At 37.8% G+C, this 19,247-nt stretch overlaps 1 protein-coding gene across 1 annotated transcript in view; it reads right to left on the bottom strand.

Annotated features, from left to right (window-relative positions):
- Positions 1-10,220: 10,220 nt before the first annotated feature.
- Positions 10,221-19,247, bottom strand: part of LOC109103567 (collagen alpha-1(IV) chain-like) — a 47,059-nt gene continuing 38,032 nt past the window's right edge. The window contains 22 exon segments of the mRNA XM_042763366.1: positions 10,221-10,292; positions 10,294-10,315; positions 11,023-11,195; positions 11,514-11,628; positions 11,708-11,885; positions 11,978-12,190; positions 12,337-12,435; positions 12,516-12,644; positions 13,248-13,319; positions 13,436-13,508; positions 13,593-13,726; positions 13,861-14,040; positions 14,190-14,246; positions 16,790-16,888; positions 17,061-17,141; positions 17,278-17,404; positions 17,513-17,652; positions 17,928-18,017; positions 18,132-18,230; positions 18,562-18,714; positions 18,819-18,908; positions 19,013-19,180. Coding sequence (XP_042619300.1) covers positions 10,233-10,292; positions 10,294-10,315; positions 11,023-11,195; positions 11,514-11,628; positions 11,708-11,885; positions 11,978-12,190; positions 12,337-12,435; positions 12,516-12,644; positions 13,248-13,319; positions 13,436-13,508; positions 13,593-13,726; positions 13,861-14,040; positions 14,190-14,246; positions 16,790-16,888; positions 17,061-17,141; positions 17,278-17,404; positions 17,513-17,652; positions 17,928-18,017; positions 18,132-18,230; positions 18,562-18,714; positions 18,819-18,908; positions 19,013-19,180 — 2,552 coding nt within the window. The 3' untranslated portion in view covers positions 10,221-10,232.

Genomic DNA, 19,247 nt, shown 5'->3' with positions numbered 1-19,247 from the left:
GGATGCAGTTTTGAGATGTTAGCACAGAATGTGAAGTATTATCTTACTTTGGATTCAACATAAGTTCAAAGTAGTAAGTAGTAGATCATACTCAAAAACAGTGAATAAATTATTGTAATGGTTCAACAAGAGCAGACTGGGTAACTACAGCACAGCAAGCTGTTATCAACACTGAGCAGAAACCATTCTATCCAAACCATCAAAATCAATCAAGATATTGCAGACTAACTTTCTACCAGGGACCAATATTTAGTAACTCTGAATACTGATGTAGTGGAGAGATTCCTTGGCAAATCTAAAGCTTAATTTTACTGGTGAACAAAATGGAAGCTAAACTACTGTAGCACCAAACCAGCATAGACTGGCATGGAAATTCAAGCTGGTCTGTTCAACAGGGTTACCCAACAAATAGCAACATAAAAACATGAAAACTACAACAATAAAAATGTTGGGTCAGGAATCTGCAAGGCCCCCTGCCATACATCTTTGACCAACTTGACATACATGGTTGACCTTCTACATCAGAAAACAAGCTGGTTTTTTTTAAGCTGGTTTGTAGACTACAGTATCCTGGTCCACCAGCTGGACCAGCACCAAACCAGCTTTAACCAGCATAAACCAGCCTGCTGGTCTTTTCAGCACTTGTGCTGGGGGAAGGTTTCTGTCTGATTATTGCCAACATCACAGTTATTTGGCAGACTGAGAGCTGTTTGGCACAAACACGTAGAGTGTTCTAATAGCTATGGGAGCAATCTTCCAGTCCTGGAACAAATACCTTGACTGAACCTGGCAGTACTCTAATATGAGACAGAGAGCCATACTCTATTTCTGTGACTCGCACACCAGGAAGATGAAAGTCCATAACAATAAGTTAAAGAGCTAAAGAAAGAATAAAAACACTTAAGTATTCAGTTGTTATAAAAGAATATTATATAGAATTAACAGACGGAAGATGTGGAGAAAAAGACTTTGAATGCTTTACTGGCAGCATTGCATATGGCTTATGCTACACCTGATTAATAATTCAACACAACCAAGTTATCCAGCCATTCCACATTTCACACATATGGCTATAGAATTGCTACATGTCAACACTGAACCAGAGGCTGTGCGACACTAATGTCTGAACGCTAAATGAAAGGCAGCCTTTAAAACGATTTACAGACCTATTCCACACACTAGCCACAGAAAACTGTGGCTATAAAATGAGAGCATGCTGTAGTGTTATGAGAGCAGGTTGACAGAAAACTGCCATGACACTTCCATGTGCACAACAATGTTGAATATCCTGCAGGATTTTGCTTTAAAGATTCAGTGCGCACACACATAAACATATTGTATCTGGTCGTATAACTGGGATTTGGAGTTGTGGCTAGCACACGCTAGGGGCCATGTGGTCAGAGGGTTATAGAAGGACACGTTCAGTCAGTGTAATCTATGTTCACTTGGATCAACAAATGGGTGATGCCCAGTGCATTGTGGGTGTCGAAGTTTCCCTACCTTCCTAGCAAAATGAAAGGTCCAGGGGTCTCATTTATAAATGTTGTGTACACACAAAATAGGCATAGAAATTGCGTACGCAATTTTCCACACATATTGGGAGTTATAAAAAATAAACTTGGCATAAATAACACAAAATAGGCATAGAAATTGCGTACGCAATTTTCCACACATATTGGGAGTTATAAAAAATAAACTTTAAAAAAAAGAAATAAAGTAAGCAACAATTTTAAAATCTGTTTTCATTTACATTAACATTAAATATTCCACTCTCATTAATGGAGATAAGCACTGAAAATACATAAAGTCATTAAACAGATTTTAATGACAGTGAGGAGTGCAATAGGTGCACAATAATTCATATTTAAACTAAACTGCAGATCTCATGCTATGCAAAAATATTTTAGTGAGAACAATGATCAATGATGCACACTTACTTTGATATTATGGCAGACACTGCTGGATTCAGTGGTCGAACGGACTATTGTCCAGTTTGAATATGTCCAGTGATAATATATTATATCTTATTGTTTAAAACAATTGAAATACTATTTGGCCAGTAGAAAAGAATGAGACCAACTCTGTTCTAAAATATTTATCTGAGAACTATTTTAAACAGTTTTGTTTTTATGTATTTATGCTAAAACATAACAAGGATACTGGATGATTTTTAGCAATAAAAATTGTGTATGGCATAAATGGCATTAATAGTCCATATCTCATATTTCCTTAATGTCTTGTACCTTTAACCTTGTTAAATATGCTGTGGATGGGAATATGCATGGAAATGATATGCAGATGAGGTTATGCATAGTAAAACTAGGCGTTGTAAGCTCCATATATGGTGATTTTGGGGAGGAGTCGTGGTGGATGCACGTACGCACAATCTTCCCCTGACTGGGATTTACTGTATAAAGGGATTTTTTCACAGGTTCTGGCATACGAATGGTTTAATAAATCTGAAAACTTTTGTGCGTATGCAAAATCTAGCTTTTGTGAATGCGTACACTTTTAGGATGAAATCTACTGAGAGTTTATAAATGAGACCCCAGGCCTTATCTGTTTTCTCTTAACATGTAGAATTATTTTCAGATTAAATTTATTAAAAGCCCACCTTGCCAGCAGAGAATTATCCATTTAAGAAAATGTGCATATTTTACTCACATCAGTGAGGTTAATTCTTACTATCCAATTCCAAACCATGTATTACATTAATAAAATTACCTTCCAACTGGTGTGTAAGATGTTTATGCACCCAAGTAAATGAATTTACTCATATTTGGCAGCCAGTGAGTGTTAGTTTTGGACCCTGACTGGACTTTTTCACCTAAATTGCTACCTACTTTATAGCAAAACAATTAAATCCATCACAGCTGCCATGCTACTGTCAGATAAGTACTGTATAAAGACAGCAGTGTTAAAAATGAAGTGTGCATGACACGACTAGCATCACCAAACAAAACTGCAAAAATAATGTGTTTGACTGATTTGTGGTGTGTCAAATGGGATATATCCACCTACGAAGGGCACTCATGGCTGCCATACTGAAAGGTAAACCAAAGTACTCAAAACTAGGCCTTTTTTTCCATCTGGAACTACACTATTATACATTTTTAAAAATGAGTTAAAATAGTGCAGGCTGATGGCTTCAACAAAAGCATATACCATTGATTAACAACCTCAGAGCTCACTGTCTTTAAAGGTTTACACTAAAAATCAATTCCCCTGTGGAGAAAATGAATGGCATTTTACTTCCAGAACATGACTACAGCACTCTACTGGTTTACAGTGTCTTGATTGTGCTACAAAGCCACAGTTTTTGAGGGAATCAACCCACAAATGGTTTCTTACATTTTGGCACTGTCAGGATAGGAGAAAATATACACATACACTTATGAGAATAACCTATTGTACAATGATAGCATGACAAACACCGATTTTGAGAATGTGAATGTCTAAAATTAACTGAGGGATGAAAAGGCAATAGAAGAAATCAGATGGTATTTTACATATAGAGGGTTGGCGCTGATGTATGTTGCTGTACATGCCCACAGCAGTCGCAGTTGAACTCAGGTGACAGAGCAGTGGGAGTCGGCAAATGCCAACAACCTTCAGGCTACAGCAGACCAAAACTTACCTCAGTTTTACCCTTATGACTCACAACTCCATGAGCATAGGGCAGCAGAAACAGCTCTTTGTTCGGAAGAATGGAGTAACCTTAGGAAAAAAAGGAGACGAGTGTGGAGTGTTGAGACATGCCCTTTGTGCACTCTTGGCAAAAGATAAGCAGTGGGAGGAGGAACATGCTGCGAATCCATAGAATGAGCATTCAGGGCACAGAACCATCATATCAGATAGACCTGTTTTAACGTAAGGCTACAGAAATGCCCAAAGCTTATCAAATGCACAGCAGTGCTACCAGAACAAATACAGCCTTAGCCAAGGTTAGGATATGATTTATTCACAGCATGTAATAATCTGAACAAAACTATCCAAGTGAAAAACAGATAATTATACAAAACAGTCAGTACAACAATGAGAGAAGTTAAGCTTTACGGTTCGAAATGGCATTTTATGCGCAGCACATTTTTAAATACTACCTGCACAAAAGAAACATGACCAATGACACCTAGGGTTTCACAGGAGGGAATTTCATCTAAGTTATGCTGTGTCCCATAATTTCTAAAACTGTATATGCTCATGTTATAATTTAAAGGGACAGCTCGTAATGTGTGTGCACACATGTGTGTGCTATTGTTTTCCCTCCAAAATAATGTAACTTCCCAGCCTGGTTTCATGTTTACATATAGATATTAATACGTAATATTTTTACAAGCACAAAACTTATATTTTGGTACGGTTTTATTGATGCTAAAACGTACAATTAAGACGTATTTCCAAATTTAAAATGTACAAATCGCTACGTATTTTTAACTAAAAAAAAAACTTAAAAATAACCTACCCCCAAACCTAAACCTACCCATTTTATAGTGAATATGCATTTTTTATAAATGTATTAAAAATAACAAGTTAGATTTTTAGACCCCTTAACCTACCCCCCAAACCAACCTACCCATTTTATAGCGAATATAAAAGGATATAAAATGCAACTGACCAAAATATGCAGGAAAAATAACAATTTTAGTAAAAAATATAGCATTAAAAATATTTTTTATAGTCGCTAATCCCTCCTACCTATAAACCTAAACATTTCTGTACAGCAGGGGTGCCCAACCCTGCTCCTGGCGATCGACTGTCCTGCAAAGTTTAGCTCCAATCCTAATCAAACACACCTGAAGCAACTAATTAAGGTCTTCAGGATCACTTAAATATTAAAGGCAGGTGTTTGATTAGGGTTGGAGCTAAACTTTGCAGGACAGTCGATTGCCAGGAGCAGGGTTGGGCACCCTTGCTGTACAGTAAAAGAAAAACATGACAGAAAAACATGACAGACCGATAAAAGCAATTACAATCATTTATGTATTGCAAAAATGTCAAAAGCAGTACCAAAATTAATCCAAATGATGATGCATTGCAGCCGCGGTCCTCTCTGGCGGAATACAGTAGGTTTGTGTGAGCCAGAGCAGAATTTATGTTGTTAATCGCTGAAAAAATTATCTAGATTATTTTCCCGATCCACTCCGTGAACTTGTGAAGACACGCACGCTCCATTCAAACACACCTCACCAGAAACACGGCATGTCGCAATCTGTAATGAATGATCGATTATCCTGCCGTAAAAACCTGTAGTTTGAGGTGGCAACATTTGAATTTGTAAAGAGTCAAACGGTGCGTTCCAAACGGGACATATCGCCCTCCGAATGGCACTTCAGAGTGAAAACAATCATGCCCCGCCATATTGAAGGGTCGTTCCAAACCGAAGTGCTCCACGTCAAAGGCCCCTATGGAATGAAGGATTTCGAAGGGTACAACTAATGGACACTTCGGGCTCCCATGATCCTTTGCGCAGATTCTTTGTATGATGACAGCGCCTCCATTTGGGCACATGATTATGACACAGAAGGGCACTTCAAGAAACAGAGTTATTTGGTCCCCTACACCCTTCAAAGCTATCACGCCGGAGGGTAAACCCTTTGAAGGGATTAGGGCATAGGGATGAGCCCCTTCCGAATGGAACGCAGGGAGATTCAGCATCAGTCAGCACAGGCTTTGCTGTTTATGGTCACTGGACTGCTGCTGCTAGGCCTCTTCGGGATAAGATGAAGATCGCAGAATAAAGGCTTTCTGTTTCTCTCGCAGTCATATGCATTTGGAAGATTTGGGATTACAGCACACAAATACAGTGCGTTTTGGTGTATTTTATTTACATTTACCAGACACTTTTATCCAAAACAACTTACAGTGCATTCAGGCCAACATTTTTTACCTAACATGTGTTCCCTGGGAATCGAACCCACAACCTCTTGCGCTGCTTACACAATGCTCTACCACTGAGCCACAGGAACACAGAGCTACAGTTCTATTGTCAGTCACATGTTGCAGAAAACGCCTTTTGTGGCCCGTGGCAAACAAAGTAAACATTACAAGTAATCAAAGACAAGGTTAAACGATAGCAGAAATGTTATTTATTTTAAGGTTTAAAGTGAAGGCTTGTTTATCATTATGTAGGCCTATTCTTGGAAATGAGCTGGCTGCAGAAATCACACAACAAAACGAAATGTTATCATTTTTTATATTAAGTAAACAATAAACAAACATAAAAAGTAATTGAAAACAAAGTCATTGATATGACAAATAAAAATAACTAATAAAATTAATGCCGCAATTTCAATATTCATAAGGATTTCTTTTTAGGTGTAGTCATTACGTTAATTTGTGCATTTAAATGCTGAAAATACGTACGTTAAGTATTTGTACGTTTAGACGCTGGAAATACGTCAGTATGGTACGTTTTAGTGCCTGTAAAAATGTAAGTAAATGTACATTTTATAGAACCACATTTTACTTAAAAATGCATATAAATTATCATGAGATCATGCTGAACTTCCAGTAGGGTGATGTCATTAAGCAAATATCTCAAAGGAATATTTACTGAAGGTTAGATGAAGGTCAGGTCCACAAGAGGACCTTAATTGTATAATTTGGCACAGGATCAAACCATATGAAAAGTGATACTGAGGACACAATAAACAATAATCTGATTAGCAATTAAACAATATTCTGAAGAAAATGCATTGTGTTTGAACATTTTGATTAGATAAAGGACAAAATGGCCAGTTCTTGCATGTGTGTTAAATATGACATAAAAACAGTCAATAATTTCCAATCGACTTATGAATATTTTATCTAATATATTATATATTAAGAGTGTTTCCCAAAATGACCTTGAACTGAATATTTACCAGTGCTTTCTATTCTTGGTCATGTGACCACATTCATTCAGCTCATTGGCCAGTCACAAACATTTGTTATTTGCTTTGTCTTTCTTTTTCTCCCCCTCTCTCACAAGCTTGAATCCAAGAGCATGAATCCACAGTTTGGTTCTAAATGTATTTGCATGCTCTGTACCAGTTCTCCTTGAAGTTTGACCATTTCAATCTGATCTATTGTGTGTCTGTCCCCATTCCTAGAGGTGACAACATAGACAACTCACCTCAATTTACTGCCAACCTCTTATGCAGCGTGTTCCCTTTGACCTATAGAGTTTCACAACACTCCTCAGAGGTTCCTTTCACCCCATAAACACCCAGACTTAGATCACTGTATGCTCAAGGTTACCCTGAAGTTTGACAGGAACCTAAACATGTAGCCAAAATAAAACAAGCACAAACCATCTGAAATTATATATATGTACATAATGTCTAAAGATAATTATAATCTCCACAGTCATGTTGCAAGAGGCACCCTGAAACTCTTCTAACCAGTTTACTTCACTCAGGGTCAAAGGTCATCTATTCATACACATCATTTTAACAGCAGCCCATGACTGAATGGTATAAAGGGTCCAACGGACAAAGAGAGGGAGAGAGAGAATGAGATTCCTAAAAAATGGAGAGATGAAAGAGAAAGCTTATCTCTTCTCATGCTCATTGATCTGTGTGCGCAGCCCAGAGCCTAAGCACTCCCACACACCACTTTATACATATCAGAGTATGCTGATAACCCAAAAAACCCACAACCTGCCCACAGAGGTAAAGATTTGTTTTAAAAAAAAAAAAAAAAGTTGCACACTTCAGTCCTGTCCCCTAATGCAGTCATCCATTCTGACCAGAGGGAGGAATTTAAAATCGGAGTCAGCTTATTGGTCAATAATTATGAGCGAGTAAACATGTTTGAAGGCCAGCGAGACCTTAGATATTATCCTTAAAACATTCAATAAAAAACTAACAAGGAAAGCTTTCAAAAAAATTGACTTTCGTGACAGTGTCAGACTGGAGGTACTTGTCAAAAAAGGTTTTTCTTCAACAGAATTAAGGAAGGCCACAAATTTCCCACTAATGAAAATGTGAAGTTGGCAAGGTAGTTTCTCAGAGTATGCTGGAAAAATATTCTTGAAAATACCGTTTCAGTAGCACACTTATTGTATCTCCAACACAAACAGATACTTTTTTCCTGTATTACAGAATGAAACTTTCTGTTTGAGAGATACATGTGTGAAAGGTTAGCGTGACTTTTATCATTGACATGACTTGTTGTGAGAATATACAGAGGAGGGAAGTCATGATATTGAGCTTTAAAGCAATGTAAATATTAAGAAAGATATTCTGAATAAATAATTTATAGCCTTGTTTTGTAATATGATATGCACTTGACAGGAATGAGTTGTAGGAAAGGGCTGCCTGCCACATTGTGCAAAACTGAGTGTACTTAGATCGCCCTCTCCAGGCCAACCTAAGTAAGGGTGGTTCTATCTATCTATCTATCTATCTATCTATCTAAAAAAAGGCCCTGACAGGCATGCTAATTGGAATAAAGCTGAATTAAGGAAAATGTAAATATAGATAAAACACTGTTTATATATATATATATTATATATATATATATATATATATATATATATATATATATATATATATACCCTCTTTTTTGCATAAAAAAGAGACAAATCCATCACACATATTTATAAACATTTTATTGTATGACACATTATAGGGTGGGGGGCATCACTGAAATCATTTGACACTGAAAAAATAAATATATATTTTAACAAATTGCAATCAACCTCTGTATTATTCAACATATTCCAAAACAAGAGTCGTAAATACTTCGTGGGCACGTCAATGCACAGAGCTACAGCGAGTTGTGTGAGATCAGTGACATTATAGGTATGGATATGTGGGCTCACATCCATGACTAAAGTCATGTAAGGCACTTTCAAATTTAAACACAACTAGCTATTTACCTAAAATAGTGGAACAATTTGATGAACTCTGCTAAAAGGTCAACTGTGGAGAAGGTTTTGTAGCGAGTAGTGTAGATTGCATAGTCAAGTATCATCAGTGTAAAATAAAAAGAAAAAAATATATGAATAATAATAAACAAATAAAAATTCATGAGCAACAAATCCACTGCGTAAAGGGGGACATGTGCAGGTTCTTTGGTCTGGTATCTGAGGCGTTAAGACAAAGAATTTAAGAATCCATAGGCAATGTTCAAACTAAAGATGCTTACTTTAGACACAGACCCTAAATTCTGGATAACCTCTTGAAGTTTGTCATGGATGTGGTTGAAATCAAGTCAGGTGAGCTTGCTGATGAGTTCAAGTCAACAGAGTGATAAAAGAGGAGTCAACAAAAAGATGTAAAGGTGACTTAGGTGACTTACTAGTGCACTTTTAGTCTGATTATTTTGATTAGAGCTATAAACAGATACAGAAGAGACTATATGTCTATGTGTGAATGGAAATGAAGTTAAATTGCATCATGGGAAAACATTTCTGCACCAAAAGGAAGGTGGACCAGGCACAGCTGCAAGCACATATGAACAAGCATAAACTTCAAAACACAGATTCATGAATGGAAGTTTTCAGTCTAAAGGCCACATTCTGATTCACAAAAAAAAAAGAAAAAAAAGTGCATAATATTACAGTTTATGTGCCACGGTGGTCTTCTGCAGTGGTTAACAGAAAGAAATCAGTGTAGAAAGGAAAGGCCCCTTGGTGCTTAAACTCTCATCTCATACGTTTTCATAAATAATTAAGTATAACAAAATCATTTACCTGAAGAGATTATGTGACAGAGTGTTAACTAAATAGAGCACTATATTTACAACAAAGCTTGATCTTTGCTTTTCCTACATCATACAAAGAGGTGCTGACAAACTTACTGACAGTGAAGTGGCAAAACATAATTATCCAATTCTATAATGTTAGTGTTGCTTGATTATACATTTTAGAGAGAAATAAACAAGATATCTGCATCTGATATTGTTGAGTGGCATGATAAATAAAGCTAAAAAAAAGAAGACGAGAAGGGCTGGACGGAATAGCATCCGATCCATGTGAGCTCTTGATGAATATGGTTACCTGCTTACTAATACATAATCTCAGTGCAAGTGTAAACAGGTGTCATTCATTAGACACAATGGAACAATGTTAGTTAAACACTCAATCTGACACGCAAATGTGCCAGTAGATCTTGAGGTTCCATTGGTATAAATGACAAGTGGGTTCTTGAAGTTTTTCCATGGCTTTTCATAGAAGGTAGCACCATACGATTGTTGTTTGTTCGTAAAACTGGAAGATAAAGAGCAGACGCAGTGCTGAGGCCGGTCTATACCCTCTTCATGCACACTTGACACCTGCTGATGTGAGTTCGTAGATTCCCAGCCTTTTAGCTTTGTAGGGACAGGTTTCCTGTAACCACAACACACACACACACACACATTAACAAGAGAATGTGAGTGATGTGATTTATATTTATTTCTTAACGTCTTGAAATTCTGCCTGTTTTATCTTGAGCTCTGAGATTTTATCTCTTTTTAGTGGTTTTTGATTTTGAAGAGGTGTGTATTTGTCTTTAAATACGTAATTTAAGAAATGTTTTGGTATATTGCAAAATTTTGTAAACAGTTATTTTGTGATATGTTACACTTCATCTCTGTACTCTGCACACTGTACATTATTAGTAAGTACTATTAATTAAATTTTAGTTAGTAATATTAATTAAAAAGATACACGTAACATATAAGTAATTATTTTCTGGACCAATATTTTAATTGCATATTATTGTTTTTGTTATTGTTATTATTCTAATGTTTTTAAATTGGCCTGGTTATTGGTTACATTAAGTAGGATGAGTTATTAATGCTTCAATATGTAGTGAGACATAAAAACACAATAAAAAATGCTCCTAGAAATTATTGTGCCCTCTTGTGGTAAGAAAGAGGATTTAATGTGGCTTTGATGTACTCCATGAGTGTGGCATATATATAGCTTAAATATTTCAAATAAACAAATCAGCTTTAGTACATGATATATTCTGTGTTAAACTGAAGAAACAATAATGCACCCATAAAAGCAGCTGATAAATACTCAAGAATATAAAGTGTGTGAAAGCTTACTTGAACATTCCGTTTTCCTCTATGGTGGCTAACCAGAAGCTGTAGGAGTTAGCATAGTAGTTGCAGGTGCCACGACCGTGACACTCGATGAAGGGAGCCGAGCGGAACTCTTCCAGACAAGAACCCGGAGAGGCCAGAGCCTGACCGGAGCCCTCAGCACCAGCACTGGTGTGCTGTTACACAGAGAGACAGCGTAAGACCTCTACACGCTAGTCACACGTTCACATTTCTCATATAAGTCCTCAGTGAAAATGATGAAAGCAGACCATATTTGGCTTCCAGTTAGTGTTAGTTGGTGATAGAGGTGCAGCACACTGTGTTCATCTATACAGGTGCAGCTCATAATACAGTGTTTCAGTGACTACATTCATAGTATATATACTATGTATATATATTATATATATATTTATCTAATTTAAACAGCAGTCTTGGGGATTTAACTACTGATATTTTGTAAATCCCTAAAAAACAAGCTTCTTTAGTCTCCTCACCATGACGAAAGAGTATCCGATCCAGAGAGAATCCCAACCATGAGGGCAAGGTGGGATCTGGATGGTCTGACTGTGCACAGCTATCACCATAGCAGAAGCCTCACAAACTACACATCTGTCAGAGAAAAACATGCATGCACATGAGAAGGACAAATATCACAGAAATATCAAATGATTCATATAAGATCACAAACCTGCTGATGAAGGGTTTGATGCTCTGACCGGTAACAGGGGCCATGTTCATAGGCATGGGCTCGGGAGACGTGAGCCAGTAGGAATAGTCATTACGAGAAGCGAAGTTACACAAATTGTTGATGTTGCAGAAGAGGAAAGGCATTGGGCTGAACTTCCTTAGGCAGCTACCAGCTGTACCTATTGGGTAAAGAGAGCAGAACGTCAGGGATTGTGTGACTTTGATTAATATTTCAGAATAAATACATGATCAGTGTGGCTGCTGTGCAAACCTAGGTCTTGTCCATGTGACCTCTCATTGCCCTGGACATAAAGCAGCGAATATCCATCATAGATTGGCGTTGTTCCCTCTGGACATAGTGGAACATCAACAGTCTGACTGTGGCGGGTTACAAGGAAGCCGTGGTCCATGGAGGAAGGGCCTGGAGGGCCGATGCGACCTGGGATACCACTAGGCCCTGGAGGTCCAGGGTACCCTCTGGGGCCTACAGAAAAGATATTTTAGGAAATAAAATAGGGATCAGCAAGCATAAGCAATCTTATAAATGAAAGTCATTTAAGTTCTGATGAAATTTGCAGAACTTTTCTTCTGTCTCGGATCTCTTTATATTTGATGTATCTGTGCACCTACCAGAGGGTCCAGTTTGTCCAGGCTCTCCTTTGGCCCCAGGATGTCCATTATAGCAAGGTGTCCCATCATATCCTTTTATACCCTGAGTTCCCATCACACCTAGGAGTGTGGTTTTGCATTAAGACATGTCAACTGACTGTTTTCATAAACTTGTAAGTTCAGATATTTGAAACACTCACCCTGTTGTCCTTTCTCTCCGGGGATGCCTTGGATTCCAACTAGACCTGAAGGACCCTGAGGTCCTGGAAGACCAGGATCTCCCTTTATAAATGTATGTGGCCCAGGGGGTCCAGGGGGGCCTTCGCTTCCTAAATTAAAATGTTAAAAGCAGAAATGTAATAAAATGTTTACAATGAAGTATAGAGCATTCATACCTGAACTGCCCATTTATTATAATAAAGACATTTCACCGCACATTCAAGCTCAAATACGGATTTGAAGTAGCAGTGGACACACAAAATGTGATTGGATTATTTGTGTGTGTATAAATCTATTTTGTAATTTTGTTGCTGATGTGTAATTCTTCTTCTGTATATTCTAGAAAATGTATTTCACGATGAATTTACAGAACTACAGATTCAAAGTAAAATGCTGTGAAATATTTATATTTGTATTAAAAAATATTTCACTATATTTTATTACAATAATGATTATTATTATTTTTTAAAGAGTGTACAACATTGACATTAAATGATGTCATATTTTACATTGTTATTTTATTTAATAATTATAATAAAAATAATAGTTATTATTATATTTATTATGTACAATAATGTAAAAAATAAAGCAATACATACTACCAATATGATATTAGCTATATAAATTAAAATGTTTATTTGAATAAATGTGGATAGACACTAATAATATAATTTAATGGAAAGCTGAGTTCAATGGAAATGTTTTGTTCATACCTTTAAGACCTGGAAATCCTCTGTCACCTCCATCACCCTTAGAACCGTTCACTCCTCTCTCACCCTTTATACCTGGAATGACACAGAGCCACTCATTCTTCCATCTCTATCGAACATTGCCTTTTATAAATATGAAGTATGATACTCAGAAACCCATAAAAAATTCAATGCATGTCAAGTTAGAATACCAGGGAAACCAGGAACACCCTGTGGTCCCATCTCACCCTTGGGTCCATTATAACCAGGCAATCCAGGCTCACCCTACAGAGCACAGCTGTGTTAAATGATCTGCTATCATTTTTAAAGGCACTATTTTTATTTCAGAAGACAAAGCCTTAAACTCACAGAAGCACCAGTGAAACCTTTGTCTCCTTTATACCCTTGAGAGCCTTGTGGGCCAGGGAAGCCCACATCTCCCTTTTCTCCTTTAGCTCCAGCACTGCCTGGTGTGCCAGGTGGGCCTGGATAACCACTCGCACCTGTGGTAAAAATGTGATGTGGGTGTAAGATGATGCATTTTATAACCACAATGACACCATTAAATTGTTAGACTACTAATAATAGGAATATTCTGTGACAGAATGTCCTGAATAGTGAGGTGTTAAGGATTCACCTTTTTCTCCCGGCTGTCCCTGAGCCCCCCTGTCCCCTTTAGGTCCCTCCATGGATGCTCCTGGAAGTCCTCTCTCTCCAGGCCATCCTTGGCTCCCTTGGAATCCTGGCAGACCTTTCTCACCTTTGGTTCCAGGAACACCTGGACTCCCGGGAATGCCAGGAAGACCGGGTTGCCTTTGTCACCTGTGTGGAGATGAGGAGAAGTATTCATTTAATTGAGTTACTTTTCACTATACTATCCTTAAATTTTACATTGAAAATGTATTCATTTTAAGCAGACCTCCCAGTGCTCCATAAATGAAAACCTAATTATTGGGGATATGCAATTCTGACCTTTGCTGCCAGGTTCTCCGCTTGCTCCTGTCAATCCTATACCAGGTATACCTGAAGAATAGAAACAATTGTTTGTCTTTAAATCATTGGGTCTCACGAACAGTGCATATGCACAAATTTGTGCATGAAAACGGCATACAAATATTTTCACAAACAAATCATGATGCATCAGTTATGTACTTGTGTACTAAAATGCAATAATGTTTTATTAGTGTATGAAGAACTGAAACCATACATATGCAAAAAAGACATATTCTGGCCATATAAACAAATAAAGCTCAAATTTTATACAAAGGTATTTCATCTTAAATATATATGAAAGCATAGGAAAATGCAGATACAACTGGCTAATGAGAGGTTCATTAACTGTAATCTAGGTCTGTACTGGTGTTTACACTAGATTTGAGGATAGTACACATGGCATTGATCGAGGATCTTGCTCCACTCGCTCTTAGGAAAGAGTGTGTCCTTAGAAACCATCATAGGTTTTCTGTAATGAAAGGTCGTGCAAAAAAGCCCTTTTATGGATCTGGTTTGGGCGTGTTTTATGCGAATTATAAACCTTTACAGTTTTGCATGTGGCAGAACGTTTTATCAAAAACGACTTATAAAAGAGGAACAAAAGTCAAGTGGTTCCCTGATTTAGAATACTCTGAATTCATTAATGATAAGAACTAATTCGTGTGTGCACGCAAATTTTTAATGAGATGTTCTGCTGTGCATATAAAGGCCCTGATATACTTCAAACGAAATCGAAGAACAAAACTGATATGTTGTCATTTAGAACAAAATCAGGCCGAAACTAAGTTTGTTTTGAGTTTATTTTGGCAGTTCGAAACAGCTGACCAAACCAAACTTTCTGGGGGAGTTCGTTTTGGCTCCTAAACACCTTTGAGCTTCCATTGGTCCGTGGCGGTTAACAATCGGTGGGTGTGTTCTGTAACTCCAACTTCTTTGACGTGCAATTTTTTTTTTTCCAGGTTCGTTTTTCATTCAATGAAGGTCAGGCAAGAGAACAATATCTCCGGCCTAGTCACTAGCAACATGAATAGACTTTAAACGATTCAGAGAAAGCATTTAATTCCTAGAAAGAAATTGCAACGAAGCTTAGTGTCGATGTCCCAGAGATATGCAAAAAGCAACGCAGAGAAGCATCCGAGACAAGTTTTCGAAAGCCATGAAAAGAATGAAAGGAAAGAGTAAAGATATAAGGTAGCAAGTACCGTGTACTTGTGTTACATGTGTTTTAAATCAATGTTCCACCATACTGCTGCTGCTGCTGTTGTTATTTTATTAAGAGAATTTAAAGGGTATACGGTAAATGAAATGCCTAACGAACATACAATAATAAACCTTTGTTTTTATCAAAAGTAAATCATGACACCATATAAAATATAAAAAGGTGTAACAATTTTTTTCCACATCATGCTAAAGTTTTCAGACTATGACACATTCACACTTCCCTTAAAGGACTGATTGTGGGAATGGAATGGTTCTTTTGTATTGTAAACATGATACTTGACTCTGAACTGCTGCTAATCATTATTCTTTTGTCTATAATATTCTGACCACTGGGGCCCGTCTCACACCTACATAGATTGCCTACACTTCATCATGTCATTGTTGTTGTGTTTAGGGCATACGCATGAGCGTCACGACACGTTTACATTAATCTACACCCTGCCTCCAGGAGCGCGGGGGTGTCAGTGTTCAAAAACAGTCTACCGTCGCTCAGCCCTTTTGAACTTCTTTTTGTCCCCAAACGAAGAACGAAAACAAACTTCGTTTGAAGTATATTGGGGCCTTAAAAACAAATCATCTACGCCAGTGGCAACTGGTGAAAATGTTTTACATATAAGTTGTTGTAAGCTGACTGTTTATTAAACAGAGCAATATACAAATTAAAAAAGTAAATAAAAATATCCTGAATTTGTCAAATGTGGCGATCTGAAGGAAGTTCTGTTCATGTCATGCATTCTGTTTGTTTGCACATTAATAATAACGGACTTGCATGTCTAATGGTGAACGATTGCTGTATGTAACCGTAATCGTCTTTACCTCCATTACAATCATCAATCTAAACTTTACTTGTGAGATACTGGTTTGCTTTATTCAGCCCATACAGACTAGTCCTGACTTCATATTTCTCTTTAATAGAGGTATGTTTGTTCCCACCAATCGCTGCACCTGTTAAGGTTACATATGATGAAAAAAGCACTTTAGTGCTAACCCTCCCGGACCTCACAGAGATTACCTTGCAGTGCCTGCAGTTCAAAAAAAAAAAAATTGATTGTATGGAAGTCTATGAGAACAGTCTGAGCGATTCTCAATTAACAACAAACAGTCTAGAACAGTGATAGCCGTGGTTGAATGTGACAGAACAAAATCCCACCCTTTTGCACTGGTGGTGCATTGCCCTATCATCCTAATGAAGAAACCACCCCTGACTACGCAATCATTACTGAATTAGAGACCCACTGTCCCTAAAAGAGTCTTTTAAGAGTCCAAGATATGTGCATTACTCTAAAGTACATTAAATTAGCAGCATTTCCCTTTCTGAGCTACCTTTCACTTTTAGAGCTACATAATCTTACCGGGTTCTCCTCTCTCTCCATTGTATCCAGGAATGCCATCTACCCCTGGTTTGCCTTTCTCCCCAGGCACACCTGGTGGACCCTGTAGACCAGGCTCACCTAGTCAAAAAAAAAAAAAAAAAATGATTAGGAGTTTTCACAACTGAATGTATGGACCCCATTTGAAGCTTGTTTCTCAGAAGGTTTCTACGATAAAGAAACCTTTTCAATGTGTCTAGCAACATTACGAGAGCCTTAAACAAATCTCAAGGGGAATTTCAGTTTGACTTACCTGGACGTCCTTGAAACCCAGGTTCCCCTGGAGACCCCGGCAACCCGCTGACACCTTTCTCACCTGGTATCCCTGGACTGCCTGCTCAGAAAATAATATGATTGGTACAGTGTATTGTAAGAAAAATGATCATATTAGTGCCTCGATGTGTTAATAACACTAGCTGATAAACAGTGTATTTCAGTTTAATTTGCATTAGTTACTGTAATCATCTTGCCTGGGTAACCAATCAATCCTGTGTCTCCTTTATGTCCTTGAATTCCAGGAGTTCCTGGGATGCCCATTGTACCCTTCTGTCCCTTATGTCCAGGTTCACCAGGGAAACCAGGGGGGCCAACATTTCCCTGTAAGTATGAGATACACCAAGTAAGATATACTGTATATTGTATTGTTAATATGCAACTTTTTAGACTATACAAATTTTTGTTTTATACTAATACAACAACACAAACCTTCACTCCAGGGGGACCGGGGATTCCTATTCCTGCTGCACCAGGATCTCCTTTATCTCCTTTGGGGCCATCAGCACCCTTAAATCCAGGGTGACCCGGTGACCCACTAAGACCTTGAATACCTTTTGGCCCCATTGAACCTAAAGAACCACAAAATGTTCACTAAAAAGTGATCAAACGACAATCAACAGTACCAGAGTTTATTGATCATAACAAAACTGCCTCAATGATTAATAATATTTGAAAACTATTACTTATATTTATTCTGAAGTCATGTGATGCAACCAACATACAGGTATATAACACAGGAAATTACACCCAGCAGACCCTTTTTCTTTCCTTTTAAAAGTTTTTTTTTCTTCTTTTCTGTATTTGTTTTCAACCCACATGTAGAAGTGGAGAGCACTATATTTACCTGGGTATCCCATGTCTCCTCTTCCACCTGGCTTTCCAGGTTCTCCTGTTCGTCCTTGCTCCCCAGGGACTCCAGTGTTTCCTTTCTCACCTGGGGTGAAGCCGCAGTAATCAAATAATGTTCTCATAATAACATTATTAAATCATGGTACTTAACAGCTACCAAAATTTTAATCTGACTACAGATTATTATCTGCGGACTAACCTGGCAGTCCATGTGAACCTGGCATTCCCTCTTTTCCTGGCATTCCAGGGTCTCCAGGTGTTCCAGGAAACCCCTTTTCTCCAGTAGGACCAGGATCACCTGATAGACAAGGTTCAAAATATAAAGACTAATAAGTTTATAGTTCACTGATTTTTAACCAGACACCAATGAAAGTCAACAATCCAGAGATGTGTGCTTCCTTAAAACTCCATCAAAGATTCATGTTATTTTATTGCAACATAGATCATTTAGATCATCTTCGAAACATAAAAAAAAATGTCTGACAATATATTTTATGTTAACATTTTTGTTGTTGGTGGTAGTGGTAAATTTCTTTCTTGAACATTTTTGTTGTTGTTCTGTTGCATGAAAATTTGACATTACTCTTGGTCCTGAAACCTCTATGACAAACACCTCTCTCTCTCTGTACCTCTCTCTCCACTGTCTCCTTTGTCCCCTTTCCAGTTATCCATTTTAATCTCACTCATGTTTCCAGGTGGCCCCTGTAGACCCGGTTCTCCTCTCTCACCCTTGATACCTGGATCACCAAACTCTCCCCTGATCCCAATCAAACCGGGATCACCTGAAAGAGACAGAACAACATGAAGATTTAGCTAATGCAACTCTAACTATGACCCTGTCAAATTAAGATAACAGTATATTATTTAGTCCAAATAATAAGAATACCTTTTTGTCCAGGTTCTCCAGGTTTCCCACCAGGACCTAAATGTCCAGGTTGTCCTGTCATTCCCATGATTCCAATTTCTCCTTTTGGACCTAAAAAAATAAAATAAATAAAATATCAAAACATGAATCAGTTTAAGGTAAACAAACATGTGCAAGGAGAATGCCAGGAATAATGGGTGTCAAGAAACACTCACCACGTTCACCAGGGAAGCCATCTCTTCCTGGAGGTCCATGTTGTCCTGGCAAACCCTTAGATCCTGGTAGACCTGGGACACCAGGGCTGCCCCTGTCTCCTGGAGGGCCAGGCATGTCTAAACCAGGTAGGCCTTGATAACCTTTCTCACCCTTTATACCTATCCGACCTAGGACATCATCAAAACATGTTACATACCATGTACCATACCAAACATACACCATTGTGGGTACTAA

This window comes from Cyprinus carpio, chromosome A9 (genome assembly GCF_018340385.1).
Source record: "Cyprinus carpio isolate SPL01 chromosome A9, ASM1834038v1, whole genome shotgun sequence".
Lineage (NCBI taxonomy): Eukaryota > Metazoa > Chordata > Actinopteri > Cypriniformes > Cyprinidae > Cyprinus > Cyprinus carpio.
This window is presented reverse-complemented; position numbering and strand designations above follow the sequence as displayed.